Source organism: Mycteria americana, chromosome 2, assembly GCF_035582795.1.
Source record: "Mycteria americana isolate JAX WOST 10 ecotype Jacksonville Zoo and Gardens chromosome 2, USCA_MyAme_1.0, whole genome shotgun sequence".
NCBI classification, from domain to species: domain Eukaryota; kingdom Metazoa; phylum Chordata; class Aves; order Ciconiiformes; family Ciconiidae; genus Mycteria; species Mycteria americana.
In genome coordinates this window covers 21,872,663-21,892,310 of record NC_134366.1, presented here as the reverse complement: position 1 = coordinate 21,892,310, position 19,648 = coordinate 21,872,663, and the positions used below count along the sequence as shown (strand labels likewise).

Here is a 19,648-nt window from a genome sequence, read left to right as displayed (position 1 = left end):
TGCTGAATCCATTGCTTTCTGAGGAAGTCCTTCCTTCTGGAACCATTTCTCTGGCTCATGAGTCATGTTGTCAGGAGCCCCATTAACTCCAGCAAGATTACTTGTGTGAGTGCTCACTAGCATGAGTAAAAGTTGCACGAGAAGATTTCTACCACCTTTCTGGTGCCATTTCATTTTAGCATCACAGTTCATCAAAAATGACAGTGATGTATGGCAAATCTGTGAGGTCTTCATTGCATTATCATTGAGTCTCCAAGCTGTAACACCATGTAAGAAATGCAGCAGACAGGCTGCAAGTAACTTTATAAAGCATCCCACAGGGGCTCTGTATAGTGACACCAGGAGTTTATCTTGAAGAATCCACTTTTAAAATAACTTTGATTATATATTTAAGGGAGCTACAAATAGGGACTTTTATGTCTAAAGCAATTCAGATAAATTTTACCTTTTATTTCTTATTTATTCAAACTATTTGAGCTTTCCTTTTTCATATCCTTCCTGCTCCCACATCATGTTTGCTACCTCATAAACCTGGTGTTGACCACCAAGGCAGGATCTTGGCTGGGGTTTGCAGAGTATCAAAGGAACTGTTCTGCCCAGTCTTCTGTGTTCTGTTGTTTGCCGAATAGGAAGCAGTCTGAAATGCACAATTGTTATCCAAAATCCAGAATAGATTCTGAAAAAATAAAAATTTAGAAAAGGATCTGAGCCACCGTGGTAGTGAATTCTGGAGACATCAGAATATCCTTCAGAGGAGTTAATGGGTAGGAGAAGGAGCTGTACAGCCAAGTTTTCAAAATGTAAAAACAATTTGAAATATAGCAAGGTCCTATACCAAGTCAAATATTTGTTTCTTTAACAATTTATTTTGTTTAAAGTATATATACCTTCCATTTTAAATATCACTTTGCTTACACCAACTATTAGTGTTCTGGCAAATGGTCAGGAAACATCAGCTGGTGGAAAAATTTTACTGGTGCACCTCTACTACGTATGACATACATTACAGTGCGAACTAGCCAACAGAACATAGTAATAAAGAAAATTTTCTGCAAAGGCATACTTTTTTATGTATTAGTATTGAACACTCATTTTTTATGTTCTAAATTTTGCAGAACTTCAATTCTCAAGAGCTTTACTTCTTTTTGAACAAAATAACTATTCTGTATAGTCTTTTCCCATTAGTGCTTATAGCTAATGTTCCTTAGTGTAACATTTGGTTTCTTTTTCTGTCCATGATTAATACAGGACAAATTAAGCAAAAGTACCAAAGGTTTTGTTAATGGTTTAGGATATTTTTCTTAATTTCATTGGCTTGAAGGCTTTCTGTGTTCATTTAAATAGTAATGACTCTCTATTTATGTAGTCATCCAGAAACCATTATTAAAGTTGAAATGCTTGTTCAAATTGCCCTATATGTGAAGTTGGAAAATAATTCTAAAAGAGACTTGTAGTAGAATTTCTTTCTATTGTGAAAGGAGGCAGAATTGAATGGAACTGCTTAAGTACTAACAGTTAGATAAAACTGATGCTCCTGCTATGCATGACAAAAAATACTCTGTTTTCACTAACAAGACTCCAAACCTTGTGATTGTTTCCTGAAAATGAAAAAAAAAAAAAAAAAAAAAGCACAGTCTTGAAGTCTTCATGGATATTCTGCCTACAGTATACATTCCTGGCATTTCTTTGCCTCTGTTATTATTATCAAAAATATTAACACAGAAACAGGATCTTTGATTTTATTATTCTTAAAATTAAAAGATTCTTAAAAACTTAAAATTCCTGATTAAGTTTCATGCAGTTTGGCCTGTAGAGTAATTAATAACTATTTAGGAAACCGGCAATGAAAACCCTATGTAAGTACTATTGTGTTCCTAATTATTATTTTGCAGCATACTCTGGCTTTTCTTTTTGACTCAGTTTTGAAGTGGGGCAGTAATTGCACCCTGCTTACCATGTCCTTCAGAATAAGGTCAGAGGCCATCATTTTATTCTTTTTTGAAGGGCAAGATTCTGAAGTGTTCTCAGGGAAAGTTGAAAAGAATAAAACTTGAGAACGCTCTGAGGGAAAATACTGTCTAGATTACTGTTCCCAGTGATTAATAGAATTCAGCAGGAATTCTAAATATCTTTTTCCCTATTGTTGAAGTATATAACCCAAAATATAGATGTCAGTGGTGCAGCACTAGTGTGCATTTAGGAAGCTTATTCATAAACTGGTGGCTTGTACAACACAAGAGTTCATGTTGTCTATGGTAGAGCTAACATACATTTTGGAATTATTTGAGTTAAAATCAATCCTCTGAATGTAATGGCATAAAACCCCTGCCACCCATTAGCAACCACTTGCACATTGCAAGCTTACTGTTCAACTGTTCAACATGTCAGCCTGTCATGACATATCTTGCCATTCAGGTGAGTGTCCTGGTTGCAGCTGGGATAGAGTTATTTTTCTTCCTAGCAGCTGCTATAGTGCGGTGTTTTGGATTTAGTATGAGAACCATGTTGATAACACACTGATGTTTTAGTTCTTGCTAAGTAGTACTTACACTAGTCAAGGATTTCCCAGCTTCCCATGCTCTGCCAGTGAGAAGCTGGGAGGGGACACAGCCAGGACAGCTGACCTCAACTGGCCAAAGGGCTATGCCATACCTTATGGCATCAGGCTCAGTATAGAAACTGGGGGGAGCTGGCCGGGGGGCAGCGATCGCTGCTTAGGGATGGGCTGTGCATCGGTCAGCAGGCGGTGAGCAATTGCATTGTGCATCGCTTGTTTTGTATATTCTTTTATCATTATTATTATTTTATTTTCCTTTGCTGTCCTATTAAACTGTCTTTATCTCAACCCATGGGTTCTATTTTTTTTTTCCAATTGTTTCCCCCATCCCACCGGGGGGGGAGGCTGAGCAAGTGGCTGTGTGGTGCTTAATTGCCAACTGGGGTTAAACTACGACAGTGAGAAATTCAGAACACTAGCTATCTGCTTGCTACCTATGTTTCACTGTAATTTTCAATAAATTATTTTATCATTTACTACAAGCCTTCTGTCAAAAGGGTATGTTTCCTAATAGGCCATCATATGGTAAAAGCCCATTTGATCTTGACATCTCATTCAAAAGATTTCACCTATAAAATGGCACCTAGTATGCTCATCAGCAAGTGACTGAAGTATTCAGTTCTGTAAAATGACTAATTTTCCCACATTTTAAAAATAAGCATATGTATTTGTAAATGCAGATCTAATAACATTGCAGTTTTTCAAGAGAAGAAAAGTTTTCCTGGGTCATGGATTCCCTTCTACTTCGACTGCATTTCTGTCTGTATGCCTAATTGTTTGATACAGGCTGTACCTCAGTTTGAAGAGCTGGCTATACTAACTTAATTTATGATTTCCTCACCTTACACAAACACTTCCTTGTTTCTAAAACATATATCCAAAATTTTGGCTGGTTCTTAAAGCTGTTAGACTGGACCCTACTACAACTTTCTTACTGGTTTTAGAAAATGATTCTGCAAGTTCTTCAGTCTCGCTAGAATGCCCAGCACAAGAGTGGACACCTGCAGGGATTTTGGCAAAAACTACTGAGATATTTCTGCTCCAAAATTTTCTAATTTCTGCTGAAGTTTTTGTATTTTCTGTTCAACTTGGCTACTGCGTCCTATGGTGGTATCAGTTATCACTGAGTCATTCATAATTTTTATTAAATAGTGAAACTGAAAGTGACTTTCAAGCTCTGAACCAAGTTGTAATGAAAATAAAATTATTTTTAAAAAAAGGCAGAAAAACAACAACTAACTTGTGGCATTTGTACTGCAAGAACCCATCGCTCCTTCCTGAGAAAAAAAAAAAAGAGAGAAAGTTTGCTGTTAGCATAATTTTTGAGGGAGAGATGTAAATTGTTCAATTATTCACAAATTCAGAAAAAACATATGATACGGCACTAGAATTAAAACTAAGGAGGCTTATTCAAGGAGGCCTGAGTGCAAATTCTCCTGGTTTGCACTCACACATAAAAATGAATATAATACTTTTCATGTGTCAGACACAATTTGTGCCTTGAGCCACCAATTTTGCCAGCATATTTTGTTGGTCACACACCTACTCATAATTCCAATTCCAACTACATTTTATGCCCATAAAACTCTGATTTCTTTTTTCATCTGCTATGTTTCCTCTCTAACTTGGAAGAGAAATAGTCATTGCGTCCTTCTCATCAGTGCTTTTTCTGACCTGATTTTCAATAGCTTCTCTAGAGTATCCTCCTCAAAATCTTTTAAGACAGTTCCTTCGATAGTTAATATAAGCTTTTCTCTACAGTATTCTGAGACTGTGAATAATTCCCTTATTTTGTGTATACTTTCACGCGGGAGAAAGTTTATAGACTTATTTCTGGACTCAGTGAGTCTTTTATTTTGAAGACTTTGAAAATATGGCTTTCAGCCTTCTTATGTCATATTCTCCAATAACTGCATCAGAGCTAAGCTGATATAAGCCAAATTTAAATTGATGTATTACTAGCAGTATTTCAAAGCCACTTCTGTTTTTCATGTTGATTTAACATCATTCCTTTTGTTATACCAAAGCAGATCATGTATGCAAGAACCCCTAAATAAACTAGCCAAACCAGTCACTAAATCAAGTAAAAGAAATGGAAATTTATGATGCTGTTTAATTCACCAGAACTCACTTTTTCTGTTAATATTCTCAAATATAACTTTTCCTAGACAGATACCAGTGTAATCAGGAAAAAGCACAGCTAAATGATATTTTGGGAACAAGAAGAACAACTACTGATGCTCAACTCAAATACCAGAAGTCATGCCATTAATTGACATGTAGGCAATACTGAATCCTCATTCACTGGATGTATAACCAGCTTTTTACTTTGGCATTTTTCTGCTATATGAAAAATACTGGCCAACAGTATAATTTTGGTAGTTTTACACAGGTGAAGCCAGAGCAGGCTATTAGATTAGCTGAGCTAACACCTTGTATCTCAGTTTCTTACATTTGATCCAGTTTCATCTATCTTCAGCCTAGTAATTTCTGGTTAACTGAAGGCCAACTTTGAAAAATAAGGTATCCAACTGTTATTTGAAAGCAGCAATGGGTAGAGAATCATAATTTCCCTTGGTAGTTTATCCCAGTGGTTAATAACATTCAATCATAGAAACGTGCCTTATTCTACTTTGAAGGTATCTGTCTGCAGCTTCCAGCTTCTGGTTATATCTTTCTGTGCTAGATGAAAAAACTCTTTAGCTCCTGAGTAATTTCTCCTCGTGGCAGTACTTGTTTATGGTAATCCAGCCAGCTTTCCATTTTCTCTTTGAGAAGCCGAATAGATAGAGCCCTTTAACTCTTCTGTTAATGGCATTTGAGAACTGCAAAAGTTTTCAAAATATTTTTGTTACTCTCTTAATCTTCCTTCTCATAAGCTTTCAGCATCTTTTTAAGAAATAGGTCCTCCTAAAGTTTGCATAACATTTCAGTAATAATCTAATGTGCAGGTACAAGTAAAATGGCCACCCCACTCGTAGGCTATATTCCACTGTGTAACCAAATGTCACATCAATTAAGTTTTCTTGCTGCGATGTCCCTTCTGACAGCTGGAGTTGTTCATCCACTACAATACTGAGATTCCTTCCAGAACTGCTGCTTTATAGAACATGGTCCTCAAACCTCTACCTTGCAGTCTTTGTTCTCTGAGTTATAACTTTGCGATTTTTGCAAGGTCTAACTTTGCTAATTGATCCAGGCATTTAATTATTTTTACTCTGCCAGTGTCATTTGCAGAACTGCTAGGCAGTAAATTTATGTTTCTTTCCCAGTCTTTGATAAAACTTTTGAATATTAGGTCTGATGTCTGGAGAAGAAAGGTATAGTGTAAAGACACACTGTAGGTCTGAGCTGCTTCTTTAGTGATGGCTGCTGTTTGTGATCAGTCAGTCTAGTTAACTATATTAATATTGTATAAATGCTACACATCACTAAAAGTCAAACACCTTACAAAATTCTAAAGCTATTACTTCTATACAAGTATCAGCCAAAGCTGCAATCTTGCCCAAAGAATTAAATCAAATCTGACACCTATTTTCATACAACCATGTTGCCCAGCATCAATATTTTGTTACGTAAATCTGGACTGGTCTATGGCTATTTAAGTATTTTTATTTCTTCCTCTAGATGTTGGCAAGTGAGCATCTGGCATTTTCCACATTTTCCATGACACTGATAATTTCCCTGCTATTCCAAGACACATTAAACATGAATATTATTGGGCCAGAACTCTCTTCAGACAGCTCTTCAAACAGTTTTCAGTGCAAGTTAACTGAGCCATAAGCTTTTAAAATGTTCATCCCAAGCTGAACTTTCACAGTTTGTGTGTTCAATAGTAGGCAAGAAGTATTGCCTCCTCCTCCTTGTCTGATACTAGCACATCATCTCACTTTGTCTTCAACTGAGGAAAATAAATTACTGAAAGTTACTGCTCTTTTCTGTGTCGTCATTAACAATTGTTCCACCTCTAAGTGTTGATGTGAATATTGTTATATAAGAAGCAAATCCAACTAAAAATTAAAACCAGTAATTTCAATCTTCAATAAATCCTTAGTCATACTGTGCTGTATTGTATAAAATATTTATTTAGGATTTTTAATTTACACTGCTTAAATGTTCATTATGGCAGTGCTGTTATTTTTAGTCTGAATTTTTTTACTTCAATATTTCATGCATATCTTTCTGTTTTGTCTTCCAGATTCCTGTTGCTGTGACGCAGATAAGTTCGACCAACCACCCAGTGAAAGTGGGACTCTCAGATGCATTTGTGGTTGTGCACAGGATCCAGCAAATTCCCAGTATGTAGTATTGTAGTGGTGCTAATGGTTTGGAGGCTGAGAAATGAGTATAAGCTGATTTCATCAAGGATGATTAGCTGCACAACAAATCACTTAGCTAATTTCAGCTTGTTAATTCAAGTGTAATTTTATTTGCTTGATAATTCCCAGTGTGGTTTTCTCTGTCATTGTTTCTTTTGAGCTGATAAATTAAGTAAATAAAACTAAATGGCCAGCCAAATAATGTAAAATTAAACTGTCAACAGCACAATTTGGTATTCCATAAGATACTTTATCTGGAATACGTCCCCATATCCATAGTAGGGAAGAAGTAACCTGTTCAGAAGAATCATCTGTATCCAAAAAGAGAAAAATATTCAGGCTGAAAGTTCTTGATACTTTACATTCTGAACTTCAAATTCATATATACATTTTAGTGTGAGAAAAGAAGAGGAGATGTAGTTATTAAATAACATCTTGGGCTCACATAGTCATGGCAACGGTAATGCGGGTGACATTTAATTTTCTCTGGCATTAATTATACTTTGTGTGGCTCGACTGAAAACGAATAGTAGGAAATCAAGTGTGATTTCCTTGATGCTTTGTTTTAACATACTGTGTACAGAACACTTTGAGGTTGTTTAGCCATTAGAGAGTATGCTCACTTTCCAAAAGTGCTGGTTTTATTTACACATTTGGAGCAAATTTACTAAGTTCAATTTTTTATGATCCTCTAATAGCAGCAGGGTGTAGATGGAAGAAGCTGCACCTGAAGCAGCCTCCTAGGATTGAGTCCAAGCATATTGCCCTAAAGTGAACTCTGGCAGAGGTGTGGCACAGATAAAGCTCATGAGGACTGACCTGATCCAGCCCATCTTTAAGGCAATCTGCAGATGGGCTCTGCAGGTACCACTGCCTCTCAGCTCGTCCTATCCCCTCATCACATTTAAACAGTCTTTGATATGAGGGAGCATAAATCCTACCTCTTATATGTCCTGCCATAAGGAAGATGGAAAATTTCAGTACTGTCTGTTGCTTCTTGTGAACTCAAAAGTAGTGTGAAGGAGGTTGGCAGGCCCAGATTTCCTTAAGAGATGAGGTCTTGGAAGAAATTTGTTTCTGAAGTATGATAGATAGTTGTGATGTGCCTATGGTCGCATGGATTGCTTTTGAGTGCTTAGGAACAAATGATTCTAGGCAACCTATTTCAGCAATTTGAGTGATGTTTGTAGGTGAATGATCTGAATATTTCTGTGAGTCTTCAGCTTGTAAGAGCTCCTAAAATGGATTCAGGTGGAAATTAGGTTGATTGACTCATGGAAATGGTTTATGAGAGTAGTCACACAGAAATACAATGTAAGAGATGCAAGCAGTATGCAGGTCGTTTGGCATCAGGCCTCCGCCATCAAACAATACTAAAGGACCTATTTTAAATTTACATTTTTTGTATGTAAAATATATGGTATATGTGAGCCTTTATTCTAGTTTGAATGTTTCTTTCTGTAGAAATATTTCACACACGCACGTTGTTTTACTACCACTACATAATATTGGTTTAGATGAATACACAGTTACTTACTAGTCTTCTAGTTTTAGTATTCCTGTAAACCTTTTTGTCACATGACACTTTCTGCTAAGTGAAGTGACTGTAATTACCAGAAAATCTGTCTAGTGTTTCATCTTAAACTTACTGTGTTCATTAAGTCACATTACGGAATGGCAGATAAAAAGAATAGAATGTGGGTAAGGAGTCTAAAACGTGCCACTGCAGCAACAGTTTTGATAGCACTATTTCTGTATTACTGTGTGTAATGCACGGCTTTTCTCCTTAATGACTGGTTCTGTGGCTGGTGATAATTCATTATTATTTTTGCTAGTTTGCAGCTTACATTAGAGCTAGTATTAATCAAGGGAATCATCAGTTCGCAGTAGATTTTCCTGAAGCCAAATTGTGCTTTCAGTGAAACAGGTTTATATTAGTATGTACAGGCAACATAATAGCACCCTGACAGAACTGGTAAATAATGTTGGCCCATAGAGAGCCAGTGTCAGATGCTCTTAAAATATGCATGTTCTTGCATTCTTGTTTTTCAGAGGTGTTAAATCAACCATGGCACTAGTCAATTACTGAAAAAGTGATATGATAGAATTGTTGTTTTACTTTATCTGTTAACTCCTTAAGACAACGGAAGAATATAAATTGCTGTTTGTTTGTCCCAAAAGAAGGCGAAGATAGTATAGCTATTAGTTCTTGCTTAACGCTTTAGCAAAGACTTTTCCATCAAGAGAACCCCATTTCCCTTTATGTTCATGGGTAGTTATTAAAAAAAAACCAAACCAAACCCAAATCAAACAAAAAACCCCCAACTCTACTGCTTCATGTTTGAGTTCTGTCAGTTATTTTTGTATACGTCTTGCATTTGAAAAGGAAAGAAACATTAAGTGTAACACAAGCCTATTTGAACAAAAATATCCTCTCAGTTTTCAAAAATGCTGAATGTCTTTGGTGCATTCTGTATGCTCAGCATTCTAAAATTTCAGTATATTAGTCCTAGTTTTATTGAAGTAATTTTGGAAGATTTAGAACTAACTATTTATCAGATTTTTTCAGACATGCTGTCCAAAACATTAGTAATAACTTTTTTAATACTTCTGAAAGGTGAGTTCTAAAGCCAAGCAAACCTATTTCATTCTGAGGAAAGAAAAACATGCTTTTTGATCAGCCATTTCATTTCAAAAGTGCATTTTAATGAGTGCTGAAAAGGATCCTCTTGAAGAGCCAAGAGCAAAAAGAAAGGATTTTCTGAACTTTTTGAAATGGAGGACCTTGAACATTTCATACCTATTTTTTTTAATATACTCCTACATATAAAGGCTTTGCAGTAATACCCCTTTTATCTGTCCCTAAAAGAATACAGGTACCTACATTTTTTCTCCTTATCTTTTAAGAGTTAGAGCACGGAGATGGGAGATTTTTGGCAGCTGGCTTTCTGCCTGTCTTCTATGATTTCTTTTCTTGATCTGCTACTAATGCGTATATAGAGACAATGTCTTTATTCTCGAGCCTATACGTGGTACTATTATATTGATGCAGATTGGCCACTATTTTCTATTTTTATATATATATGTATAGATACATATGCCTGTGTATACTCTAGAGGTGCTTTGGAATGAATGGTAATGTGAGAAGGGAAGCGAATTTTTGCTTTGACATCAAGGTTAACAAGAAAAGCCCTAAATTCTGAGATTTATATAGCAGCAAAATGGCAAATTAAGTCCATCAATTAATTTCAGATGAAAAGTTTCTGCTTCTTCCAGGTAATTCAGGTGAAGTGAGCCAGGCTCTGGACCTCTGCTTCCAATTTGTCCAATAAGTTAGAGGGACCACCCTGATTTCTTCTTCTTTAGACAGGCTGAACTCTTGTACATTAACTATTTTTCCTTTTGTAACAAAGACACTAAGAATGTTTAATGGATGTCTTCCAGTTAGACAACACATGATTGGTGAAGACAAAGCTGGGGGATAGCGTTACATGTTCCTCCAGCAAGTCTTCTCTCCTCCCTTGTCTTCAGCATCTTCACTGCATCAGGAACCTTGTCCCTGACCCATTGCAACCACCTTCTCTTCCCTGTTCCCTCTTATTTCTTGTTTTTTCTTAGCCAACCTTAGCATTCTGTTCTTGGTCCTTCTTTCAGTCGCCTACGGTGTCCTTTGCTCTCCCTTCTGAAGACTCCCAAGATCTCTCTCTAATTTCATGACCATCTTTCTTCCCCTACAGCTTTTCTTTCCTTCAGGGTTACTACATTTCTCTCCTTTGTTTCAGTGCTCTCTTCCCTTTTGTCTTTCAATTAGCTTTTTATTGTGCATGAAGAAGAAACGAAAAAGCATTTCCTGCAACCCACTATTTTATCTTAGTAATGAAAAAGCCCGCCAGTGAGCTTTCCCAGATTGTGCTTTGTTTTCCAAGAGAGCATGAAGTACACTGGTAAAATGAGAGTGCCAGATTCAGGAGGTCTACACAGTGAGTTGCTAGTCTTGCACTTACAGATAATGGCTAGGTTTTTCTCCATGATGAGACACACTTCTCCATGATCTTGGCCTCTACTGTATTAGGTACAGCTCTTTTAGGAAATCCATACCTTGACAACCCAACATTTAATGACACTGAAATTACTCAACAACACTGTGTACACAAATGAAACTGTAGCTGAGCTATGTGTTAGTAATATTCCTGTTTCAGTGCAATTAGTGCCACTCAATATGTAGTGTAACTCAAGCATATAATTGACAACTCTGCATGTTATAAGTGTTTGCTGAAGATTTCTCTCCAGTTTGTTTACAGCAGTGAGGCCCCTGAAAGAACCTTAGCATTACCTTCCTGACGGGTAAAAGAAGACTAGCAGTTTATGTTGTGATATTTATTGTGTAAAGGTGCAGCACCATCTGGGAAATCTCAGACTCTAATTTGCTGCTGCCTTGCTGGTAATGTTGTCATTTACCTCTGTGCAAAGTGGGCCCCAAAGTTGTCGCTCTAAATTCACAGTATTTATTCTTGCTTTCCACTAGTGTAACTAATTCCCCAGAGTACCGGCTCCTCCAGCCCTGCCTGTTTGTCTGCTGGCCCAAAAGGGATTAGCCAGACAGATCGGTTCCTTGGCACTACATATCCGATTCAGGAGCAGTGAGAGAAAGAGATGGGCATGCTGCCAATCTTTGGTGGCTTAACAGCACTTCAGGGAATGGTATGAGGTGATCAAAGTTTAAAATGTTCTCATTTTAGCCAAAGCCTTAACTGGTCATCGACCAATCTCAGAATTAGGCAGTCCGGTGCATAGTGGCTTAAGGGAATAAAGCATGTTTTTCACATCTAGATCCTGTAGTAAGAGCAGGTCAGCTGGCATCAGGACTTGGGGTAAATCTGAAAGGACATGGAGAGTTTCGAAGTAAATGATGTGTGGTAGGCACAGAGCATTGAAGCAGAACACTTTTTTCAGAGCCTACTTCACTGGTTTGCTTATTTACAGATTATATGCCTTTGAGGTGCAGCTTCCAGGTGTTAAAGGATTTTTAGTAACTTTTAGGAGAATTATAAAATTAATACAATTAGGGAATCTGAGTTTTGATCTGGATTCAGACGTGTGTGTAATAGTCCATGACCAAGAGCAATTGTGGTGGTGGTTTGATTACAGGCATGTTTGATCCCAGTGTCAGTGCCTCAAGAATTAATTAGTTAATATTGACAAGTATAGCAATATGAAGCTGTTAAAAACAAAGAACTAAGACTGCTTTGACATTCTGATTCCCTTACTTTTTGTGGCGATGGCAATCAGACATACCAGGGTGGCAAAATATATATTTGCATGAAGATTTTATTCAGCCAGTGGTGCTAAACAAAGTCCCTATCAAGCAAAACCAGTGGCTGTATAGTACAGCAGCTGTGCCCCACCCTTATATTTTTCACAAATTGCTTGCAGTGTAAGCTGGGTATGTTTCATAAATTGTTTGCTTCAAATTGACTTCTGCATAATCAAACACACTCTCTTACCACTTGTGTTTTCTCTATCAGCTAGACTTAAAAATGAAAGTGCAGCTGTATGAATACATATGGCTTTGTTTAGCAGTTTTTGCTGGGTATATGGCCGATCTCAATTCCCTAGAAATCTTTCACTGACAAAGATTTTCATTTGTGTGAACATATAATTTAAAAAATCAGACTGACTTCTCCAATATTTTCACATTTCACTGGGTTGCAGGTTTTAGATGAGGAATGCTGTATGAGAAAAAGTGATTATGTGATGGAAAAGTACCAGAGAGATTGTGCATCTGTTGGACACAATGGTTTATTACTAGCTACTGACCCTGCAGGTATGTTAGGAAGTCATTGGTGCTCTTCTGGCACCACTCCACCTCCAGAGCACTCTCCCTATTTAGTACATTTCGTTAACTCTGGAAATTCTGTTTCATAGAATATTTATATGCCATTATTTAGTTTAAAACTACTGTGATAGAACTACATAGAAATGTTTTTTCGCACCAGAATCTTGCACATCTATAATTTAGCAATCCATTGCTTAATCCCTTGAAAGGATTCTTTCAATTGGCCTTCTGACCCGCCACATTATCTCTCTAGGTCACTGAGGAATGTACTTACCTCAAGTAAGTACTGGTGTTTTCTTCAGTTTTTTCTGCTGGGACTGTACCTTTGGCCTTGTATTCAAAGATAGCACATGTACGTGCCACAGAAACAAACCAAAGAACAATTTGGACCATGCTGTAAATTAAACCAAACGTAAAACAATAGACACTGTTATTGAAAAAAAATATTATAAATTATATCATTCGGTTAAAAAGGGTGTTTGAGATACTCAGACCTGCAGAAAAGTAAAATATTTTCATGACTAGGAGAAGAACATATATATATTTTCTGAAATTCAGAACCAGGAACGGTACTTCAAAAGTATATATGCATGCAAAAAGTCCTTTTCCTTTTCTCCCTTCTCTGTAATGCCTCTTTTCAGTAAAATACCTGCACATGATGCTTAAATTTTTGTCTGTTACTACATCAAATAATTTCACTAGTTCTTGTCAACTTAAGGTGCATACTGAAGTACGTGGGCTCATGATCTCTTTGGGATTCTGCACTTGTACTTGTTTGTAAAAGAGCTAAATAGCATAAGTCAAAGAAGTTCCACCTGAGTGAAAGGCAGTGTGTGTCTTGGGTTGGAACGGGAGTGTGTGTGGAGAGGTTGAGGGGGAAAGTGTCAGAGGAGAGTATTCATTTTTCTGTTTATCCTGTTGAGTTTAGCTTTTCTAGCCTGTTTTGTTAAGGGGATACAGGCTCAGAATTCTAAATAGGGAGGAAAAAGTGCATTTTGAGGAGCTAAGCATGGCGTGTTTCAAGTAAGACTTTCAAAGGAATCTGCACCTGCATTTTTTTACAACCTGGCCATGCAGATAAATTTGAATGTTCGTGTCTCCAACCACCTGCCTGCAAGTATAGACAAAGCTGTTAGAAGGTGACTATGCAAATACGTCTCTGTGCTTAGGTTTCTTACAGTAGATAGATCCCTCGTATGCAGACTCACCACCTGTGGTTGGTACAGCCTTCTTCCTGAAGAAGGAAAGATCAAACCTGAGCCGAGCAGGAAGTGGGATTTAATGGGGTCAACAGTCATGATGAACTATGCATGATTAGAAATTATTTTTTTGATACCAAACTTAATTCTCTTGAAATCAGTGTTTTAGAGATTTCATGCACTGGGTGAGATAAAAGTGCCTGTGACCTGAGTCACTGATTCTTACTGGATTTTTGGAAAGCCAGAAGCTCCTTATTTCTTGTAACCCCTGTGAGGAGTCTGTTAGGAAATGTTCAGAGTAAACAGGATTATAGCATGCCAGTCTGTACCACTACTGATTAGATGAAATAGAGTTCAATTAAAGTGCTGGCACCCACCATTTTAATTTATGTATTGATTTGCTTATTTTTTTGAACAGAAGGATAAAGATTTCTGTGGAAACAAATTACAGCCTTCAGCATTGACAGGAGTTCATTTCAAACACATTTCCTGATCACTCTGATTTGGCAGGTGCTTTTATGGGACTTACCATCCTGGGAGCATAAACCTCGCACTGCTGGCAAGAGATTTTCCCCACCCCAGCACAAGATTAGCTTTGTCTTGAAAACCCTTTCTGTCCAGTGGCTTTGAAGTACATAGCAAAGGCATTTATTGGGGTATACATTTGGCACATCCCCATAGCTGTCTTTTAACTAGTCAGAATGACTTTGTAGGTAAAACATAAAACTAGCTCAGTTCTAGGTGCATTTCACACCAAAAGAGAATCTGCTATCAGGAGGGGTGAAGCCATAGCAAAGTCAGCTTCAAATAAATAGCAAGAGGAACTACTTGGCAAAGGTGCTGATTTGGAGCTAAATAGAAATATTATTGTCTGAAAGCCAGGCACTGCCTACCTGTGCCTGAGAGCTTATGCAGTGAGGGAGGGCAGAGAAGCTGCTTCCCCCGCAGCGACCCTGGCTGATGCAGGAGAGAGTGAAACCCCCAAGCACAGCTCTGCTTCTGCCTCCCCATCCCTCCTCAGATATTCCCCTCTTTCTTCCAACTGACACCAATACCTTGATGGTTATTTTCTGTGTGGTGTAAGGGGGTTTCCCACACTTGTGCTTTTAGAGGTTGGCCATCCCTCTTTTCTTAGAAAGCCTCGTCCGCTTGAGCCAAGAGGCACCTTAGCCACAGGACACCTTATATGCACTTTCTCTCTTCTCTGAAAAATTCATATTTACTGCTTGATTGATTTTAGTTGAGGTTCCATTTTCTGTCTGAAAAATGCCTACAACGTCCCTCCTAACAAGAGATTGTGAAAAACACTTTGGATTTGGTGCTATGTGATTGCTTAACAGCTGGGGAGCCCATGTGAGCCCACTTCAAGCTGCAGAAACACAGCCTTTATACCAAGCAACAAGGTGTGACCTAATCCATACAGGGCTGACAACACAGAAGACTGCCTAAGATTGAGTTTGTGGCTGTCTGCAATTCCTTTTCTTCTGCTGCATGTTGACTCAGAGCAGCCATTGACCAGAGTAACCTGTTAATCCTTTGTATGTAACCCTTTATTCCTCTCTGGCATGATTCCACAGGGTCAGTGATTGTATTTAGCATTGATTTCAGTTAGTTTAGCAGACGTTCAAAAAGAACATAATCCAGTGCACCAGGAAATCATCATTATTGTGCCGGATTGGCAGTATAGGCTGTACTTTTAATTTGCAAATGTACAAGCTCGCCCTGCATTGCAGTTGTGCACTTAAAATCTGGAATATTCAGAATACACGATAGGATATTGATCTGGAAACTAACAATTATGTGATTTTTTCACACTTATCTTGTGCTTGGGTCTTACAGTCGTCTGTGCATTCAAAGCCCATAAGAACAGTGCATTGACTATATTGAATTTCTGCTTTGAGAAACTTAGGTGCAGTCAGCTTGTGTAAAGATTATGCATAACACTGGCTGTTTAGGAAGACTTGTCTTGTCTTCTTTAATATAATGTTATAATATGAAAAAATGTTCTAGTGCATTTAGATGTGAGCTAGCTTGTAGCTAACAAATTTGATTAAGCAATGAAATCAGTTTTGTTTTCACATCTTGACAAGAACTGACAAAGTGAGCATATAAAGCATTTCTCTCAAGTCTGTAAGCTGAGAAATGTCTTAGGAAAGCAAGCATCTGAAATATACCCTAAAATGTCTGATGGTATACTTTCTAGAATTTCTGCCTAAATGAATGACTAAGATGCTTGAGAGCACACTCAGCATTTTCATAATCCTTTACCAGGAATGGGTACCTATTCTGTCAGCTCTGATGGTTTCTCAAGTGAAAAATTCTCTGTCTATACCTTTTACATGTTCCTTCATGGCATCTAAAGTTAAAAATGTATTCTTGAGAAAATTGGTGTCACATGTGCACCTAAGGAACAGTGAGTAATCATTACATCCACTATTTTTCACAAGCTACAGACTGCAAAATAGTAAAGTGTGAAAATATTTTTATTTTTCTTTCCTGGTAGATGTCCGTAGAAGAACAATTTATGAGTACCACAGAGTGGAGCTGCAGATGTCAAAGATTACCAATCTCTCAGCTGTTGAAATGATACCTCTTCCAAGTAAGTAAAACATAACATGGGCAGGAGCCAGATCTGGGAAGGACCCCCCTTTCCCCTCCCAGCAACACATACACAATTTAAAATATTCTATTTTATCTGTGGACTTGGAATCATGGACAGATACATTTATCCTCTCTCAGATTTATTCCCAGGTGGATGATTCATTATCCAGTGCATCTATCTCAAGTTAGGAAAAATCTCATCTATCTCAAGTTAGTTTATAGGTATATAGCTCCAGTAAGTTTTGAATGAAATCTGTGCAAATCGTTTTTTCAGAAGAATGATTATATTTCCTTTAAATTTGTTTCCTCAAGAAAAAAAGAACAGTTTTCATGCTTGCAAGGCAAACACAAATTCTTCTGTGTACTGTACATCACACTGCAAAGGCATATCCCCATGAACATTTTGCAGTTCATCTGCCTCTTTTGTCCAAGGTAAAACTACATTGTTTGGAAATCTCTGGGTTTAAACTGCCAGCTGTACTACTGTGAAAAAAACAGAAACAGTTATTTTTCTTTTTTCTAATCCAATCGTAGTTCTTGCATACTTTCACTGTCAGTCTTATTATCTGCTTATATCTGAATGTTAGCAACACCAAGGAACACTGGAGCCAGGGAAGAAAGAGATTTAAGGATATATTTAATATTAAGCAGAAAGATAAAAATTTAGCAATAAAGCTGAATGAACAGTTGTGGAAGTGGGAATGCATTTACAAATGGAATACAAATGGAATCCTACAGGTGAAATGTACCTCTGTGCATACGGTTGTGCGATGCATTGTAATAGGCTGGTTTTAGTATCTTATTTTGGACATGTGTGAACCTGTTGAGTCCCTAAGTATATATTATCCTTCTTTTGTGCTTTTTATGAGAATTATTTGTGAGACTAATGCAATAATTTCTGTTTGTTTATCTACCTCCCAGCTTGTCTCCAGTTTACCAGCTGTGGTCCCTGTGTCACTGCCCAGATTGGTTTCAACTGCAGCTGGTGCAGTAAACTCCAAAGGTAAAGAAAAGGAATTTTCTTTTTTGCATGAGTATGCAGCTGTGCTCAAGGGGTATCCAAAAACATTGCCCATAGGCTATTCAGCACAAAGAGTGATTATATTTAGGTCTTATATACATGCATTCACACGAACATACACCTCAGTTGCGATCACTAGCAACACATCATTGTCCCTTCAGCAAAGAAGGGACACTTCAGCAAAGAAACTAGGCAAGAACAGTCAAAACAGTTGTTTTGGAACTTAAGCCCTTGTTCCTATTTCCTTAACGCTTCTTTAGAATCCTTTTGAAGGAGAACAAGAAGTAGAAATTATAATAAAATTCATATTTTCTCCTATATCCCTAGCTTCATCAAAAATAATTTAACCACATGGAGATGTGGGGTGGTAATGTAACTACAAAGACATACTTGTTCTTTTAACTGTAGGGAGACAGACACATCCAAAGACTCTGAGTCTTTTCTCTTTTAATCTCTCATAAACTTGGTGGGTACGCCAGGTCTCCTCAGCCTGTCACTGCCACATTGAGGACAGTCAAGTCAGTAGCAGGAGCAATTTAGACTGTGGAGCAGCTGGAGCACAGACAGCAAAATGGAAACTCTGCAGCTGCAGTTTTTCCAAAAAGTTCTTCAGTCGCTGGCCTTCATTGACCTTCATAGCCATCACGACTATCAAGAATGTATTTAACACCAGTTCTCTGACACAAAATGCAGTATTATAATGGATATTTATTATTGTTGTTTTTCAACCCTAGTGATTCAGTTCAGAAATGTTATGTATAAATGGATGCATAATGAAAGGAGAAAACACTATTAGCAGTCTAAAACAGTGTAATAATTTGGTACCATGCTGAAGAACTGATAAATAGTTGATGAATGTGGTACAGAGTTAGGAACTTCAGGTCACTTTTACAATGTTTTCTTCAGCTTCTACTCCCTTAGTAAGTCATTTGAGAAGTCACTCTGTTGTCAGTTTGTCTTGCAAAAAACTCTTGAGTGGAATTAGAGCTAAATTAAATCATTTCACGGAAAACATATCAAACATCTTCAAGAGTAAGGATACTTGTAGAAAACTGTTCCAAGCAAGCATGAAGAGATCTTGCTTGCTTTAGCTAATTTCTTGCTTTCAAGCATTGCTTGATTCTACTTCCATTAATAAATGATGTAGCACTGAGAATCTGTTGGCTTTGGTTTGAGCAAGGTCTGTTGCTTTGTGGCCAGTGTTCTCATTTTTCTTTGGATAAACTCAATTCTAGCAGGTAAGATTTGAAGAGATGGTAAAGTTCAGACCTCTTACGAAGAACAGGCAAACCTTGAGATCCTTTGTTTTGCTCTTTAGTTTCTGAAGAACTGAGTTTCCTAAGTTCTGGAATTGCTTGAAAATCTGTTTCGCTCACTGAGGCACAAATTCACTGCAGAGAACTAAAAGAATGTTATCCTTCACCTTTGCAGGAAGCGACACGAGGCATGTAGTTGCACAGTGTTCCCTTCCACGTATTTAGGTGAATTTGTGGCTGCCCCTTCACAACTGGCAAGGTGTAATTTACTGCTGAAAAATACACAGTCTCAACGCACCTATTTCTATTCAATTAAAGTTTGCATGAAAAAAATCTTGCTTTTCATTTTGCCTGTGAAGATCACACAGCAATCAAAGATGAACCTACTGTGAGGCAGTCCTGCACCGTTTCCCAAAAACAACTGGCTCCACGCTGCAGCACAGTTGTGCCTTTGACAAGCTGCAGCAGGTAGACTGCACAGTTTTATTGCTGTTAATTAGCCCATTACTGACAGTAGTGAGGCTGTCATTTCCTGCAGGCTGTGTTTGGATATTGTTTGACTAGCAGCAAAAGCAGGACCTGGTGTTGATTCCTTAAAAAAAGGATGGGTCCAGAAAAGTAAACTAAGATTATGCCTCTACACAGGAATTTCAGTAGTTTAAAAACAGTCATACTGTCCAATTTGCATCTGTAAAGATGAGTGATATTCAGCCAGGTTTAAGCAAATAGAGAATTGTGTATAGAATCATAAAATAGCTCAGAATGGAATGATCCACTAGAGGTCATCTAGTCTAACCTCCCGCTCAAAGCAGGTCCAGCTGTGAGATCAGACCAGTTTGTTCAGCTGGATCTTGAAAAC

The 19,648-nt window shown here is 37.6% G+C and overlaps 1 protein-coding gene across 1 annotated transcript in view; it reads left to right on the top strand.

Moving 5' to 3' along the window:
• Nucleotides 1-19,648, top strand: part of PLXDC2 (plexin domain containing 2) — a 285,578-nt gene that overhangs the window by 210,266 nt on the left and 55,664 nt on the right. Inside the window, exons 7-9 of the mRNA XM_075492688.1 lie at nt 6,756-6,855; nt 16,415-16,510; nt 17,434-17,515. Of these exons, the coding sequence (XP_075348803.1) occupies nt 6,756-6,855; nt 16,415-16,510; nt 17,434-17,515 (278 nt within the window). The remainder of the gene's footprint in view (nt 1-6,755; nt 6,856-16,414; nt 16,511-17,433; nt 17,516-19,648) is intronic.